The 3,981-nt window shown below is 41.0% G+C and overlaps 1 protein-coding gene across 1 annotated transcript; it reads left to right on the forward strand.

The window, feature by feature from the left end:
• Positions 1-568: 568 nt before the first annotated feature.
• AK88_02402 (uncharacterized protein) lies at positions 569-3,586 on the forward strand (the record flags this gene model as incomplete). Its single annotated transcript, XM_012480033.1, has 1 exon — positions 569-3,586. The coding sequence occupies one exon, from the start codon at positions 569-571 to the stop codon at positions 3,584-3,586; it is 3,018 nt and encodes a 1,005-aa protein (XP_012335456.1).
• Positions 3,587-3,981: the final 395 nt, after the last annotated feature.

A 3,981-nucleotide genomic window follows, 5' to 3' on the forward strand; every position in this document is an offset into this window, starting at 1 on the left:
TTCAAAATAATGCAACCATAAATAGAGGGGCAACAACGGAAAAAACAATATAGCAAAACAGCGAAAAGCACAGCGAAGCGAAAGCAAGCAATTATCAGTATCCCAATAAACAACCGTAAAGCGACCACCCCAAATATTTGCAGCAAAAGGAAGAACTGCGCTAACAAATTGTTGAACAAATATTTAAATCGCAAATATACCCACACCAAGTAACCAAACAGAGCACGAGAGAAAAAAAAAAAATATATAGTTGAAATCTATTCCTTTTCTATTTTCCCATTGGTTAAAAAAAAAAAAAAAATGGAATAAACTTCGTAAGATTGAGGCAGAATAAATATACATTTCCAAATTTGAACATCTCATTTTTTGTAAATAATATAGAATTGGGAAGAAAAAAAAAAGAGGAAAAGAATTTGATTTCCTGTTTGTGTATTTTGTACCTACTTGTAATGTCGTGTCCCTTGTTAAAAGTAACATGCATTTGCATTGGTGCCAATGGTAAGAGTGGACAATTACAAATGTTAGGTGACTGTATGTACATAATTATATCCAGTTGACCTAGGACACGATGAACGGATTTAGAGCGAACACGAATAGGCATAAATGGAAGTATTGTAATAAGGGCAACGGGACTCAGAATGGCAACAAAGGTAGATTTGATCGGAAGCGTGATATGATATACAAGAAAAATGAAGAAAAAAATGTAGAAGAAATTGTGGACTATTTGATTAACATTTCTTACATTTTAAATGAAAAGTATGAAAAGTATTTTGTTCATGAGTTGAAGGAAGATAATTTAAAAAAAGGAAATAAATGTTTTGGTGCCATCAATTTGAACTACTCCTACGATGTGGAAGACGACATATGCATTTTGATAAAGATAAAAGACGAAATAAAAGGAAGCGAGAAGGAGTTAGCAGATCAGAGGAAGTGCTCGAAGATAATGGAAAAGCTAATATACTATTGTTTTTTCCTTTTAAAATATAATGAAAAGGATGATCAGGATGGGAGCAATGGGAAAATGAGCATGCAGTGCATAGAAATTTATAACCATTTTTTGCAAGTCATTTGTTCTGACTACATCAAGTTAGCATTGTCCAGTTATGCTTCCCATTTTGTGCAGACTGTTATTTGCGTATACTCCTTTTTTAGAAGAGTGGAGGAGATGTATGTTGAAGAGTTGAAGAAAAGAAACAAGGGTTACCAACCGTTGGGTGTTTACTTCAAAGAAATTTGTAACGTGACCACGGAGAAGGTGTTCACGCTCATGTTGAATAAATCTGGAACACACGTGTTAAGGTCATTTTTGTATTCCCTGGGTGGCTACCTAAATATTAACATTTCGAATATATCATTTAGAAAGTCCAAAGTTAGGGGAACGAGCACGAGGACTGAATTGAAGTACCTGGACAAAGGGCAAAGTAAGGGTGCCACGGGCGCAGGGGGAGATGACCTGTTTTACGAATACGTTGACATAATTGTGCAGAAGGTGACGGAGGAAATTGCCAACCCGAAGGTGTCTCTCCCGATGAAGAATTTGCTATACCAGTACGTCTTCTATGACCAGGACGCGGGTTCAAACGGTGCAAACGGTGTAAACTATGTAAACAGTCTGAACGGTGGAAAAGGGAGTACCGTGCGTAATGGCGATACGCATGGCGATAAGCAAGGCGCTCGCGAGGAGCAATCCCTCGGAGATGCCAAGTACATTATGGAGAGCCAAAGTCAGCATTTCATCCCGCCGCTGCTGTACCACACGTATGCAGTTCCAGCGCTGGGAACCCTGTTCGAACTCCTGAAGGAGAAAAATGTGGAATGCGATAAATTAGTGAGAGAAGTATTTCTAATAGAGAAGACAAAAAAGTATTTTATTAACAAGACGCGAGAAAATTGCAAGTGCCACGAAGAGAGTCCCCTAAAGCAAATGCTGAATATTTTGATTAAGATGGATGGGCCCAGCATCATGATAGAAAAATTGCTAAAAATGAATACAGAACCCATCTTCTACGTGTTCAATATATACATTTTAAAAAATATAAATAGCTTGGTGTGCGACAATGCATACTCCAGTTTGGTCATCTTTAATTACCTCACGTTGGAAAACATCACGGAAGAGATGTTTGACTTGCTCATGAAAAATGTGGACATCGATTTGATAATTCGAAGGAAAAAATTTAACGTGCTGAGGCGCCTGTTCGATTTGTCACAGTGTTACCAGAGGAACTGCAAGTTTCTCCTGAACGCTTTGCTGCGCTGGTTACGCGTGGTGGGTCCTGTTATCGCGAACAGTGGCAAGATTGATCATGGGAGTAATGGACCATCGGGCAACGGCGTTACTGAGGCAGCCCCCGTTGGCGCTGTGGGCGATGGTAAATTCCTGTGGATATGCATCTTGTGCATGCGTAGCTACCAGGAGCTACACCCTGTGCTCCGAGATGTGTTCAGGGAGCAGAAGAAAAAGGGCCCAGGGGAAGAGGAGGGGGAAAGTGACAACAATGGAGAGAACGCCAATTTGAACAACTACAATTTTTACGATTATATAAAAGTGGATACAAACGGCTACTACATCCTGACGCACATTCTGTCCTTTCCAAAAGAATCCATTACGCCTGTGATTAATTCTTTTAAGCAGTTTTGTAATTTTTTAAAAATTGTAAATGGCAATGTAGCTAGCCAAAAGGATGTTGAAAAGTATAATAATTTTTTTGAGACATTCGGAGGAACCCATGCGGGGCGTGAAACGCGTGAAGAGGCAGGTGATGGTGATGTTGGAAATGGGGTAGCTGTTGAGGGAGGGAGACAGATTCCGCCTGAACATGCAAGGACAGGTAGTAATAATTTCCCCCCTCCAAAGAGAGATGGCACAAAAGTCAAACCTTTTATACGGAAGAATGCAGACTTAAGAGGAAATATTTTGCTTTACTTCTCCTGTGATAAAAATTTGTCCGTCTTGTGTGAAAAAATCGCACACACATTTAACTTAATAAACGCAAAATATTTGCGCAATTTTATTCTGTTGTTTAAAAGTGAGTATAAGAGAATAGCTAGCCATTATGTAGGAGCGCACACTATAGTAACCTTTTTCAAGCTTGGCTCCGACGAGGTGAAGAAGAAAATATTGGATGCCCTCGTGGAGGAGGATATTAACATGTTTAATGGCTACATAAGGAATTTCATGAAGCTGAAGGAATATAAAAAGACCAAAACGATAAGCACGAATAGTAAGAAGTACCTCAAGGCGAAGGAGATGTTCCAGGACATCCTGGCCACTGCGAGGGAGAAGGAGGGAGCAGTGCCAGAAGAGGAAGGGGTTGAAGATGCAGAAGAGGAACACGTAGAGCAATCCCATGAGGACAACGAGGTAGCCACTTCGGATGAGGCTGGCTCGCTACATTCTACGGACGTGGAAAATGGAAAAACTGATGCCAAGGGACCAGCTGCTAGCGCTGATATGCCTGGCGGAGATGAAGACTACATGAATTTGATAACAGACTTTATAAAGAACTCGAAAAAGAAGAGCCGAAAGAGGAAGAAGGAAAAGGAAAAGATAGAGCAAGTACTGGGGAAAAAGGCCAAGGGCACGTAAAGGCGGTGTATGTACCTAATTATGCATGCGTTATTCACCTGTGGGTGCACATTTGTGATGACCGCGGTGAGGGTGGTACATTCCTCCCATTATGTGGCATTCTTTTGTTTACATCTGCGAAGGGGAGCCTACATTCTCCTGGCAAGGTTGCACATTTGTACCCGCAGCGCAGATGGGTAGATAGACCCCCTCTACTATATCCTTATGCGCTGACGACTGGATGGACAGTGAGACATGTCTTGCCATTCATAGGTGAGCGCATGACGTGCCCATCATAGCGATAGGGGAGAGGAAGTAGGTGGACACAGGTTAGCTCCCCCAAATATACCATTTTGAAGGCACATCAAAGAGTGCAAAATGGAGAGATTTATTCCACAGGTGTTAACGTTAATGCG

Source organism: Plasmodium fragile, assembly GCF_000956335.1.
Source record: "Plasmodium fragile strain nilgiri unplaced genomic scaffold supercont1.23, whole genome shotgun sequence".
Classification (NCBI taxonomy): domain Eukaryota; phylum Apicomplexa; class Aconoidasida; order Haemosporida; family Plasmodiidae; genus Plasmodium; species Plasmodium fragile.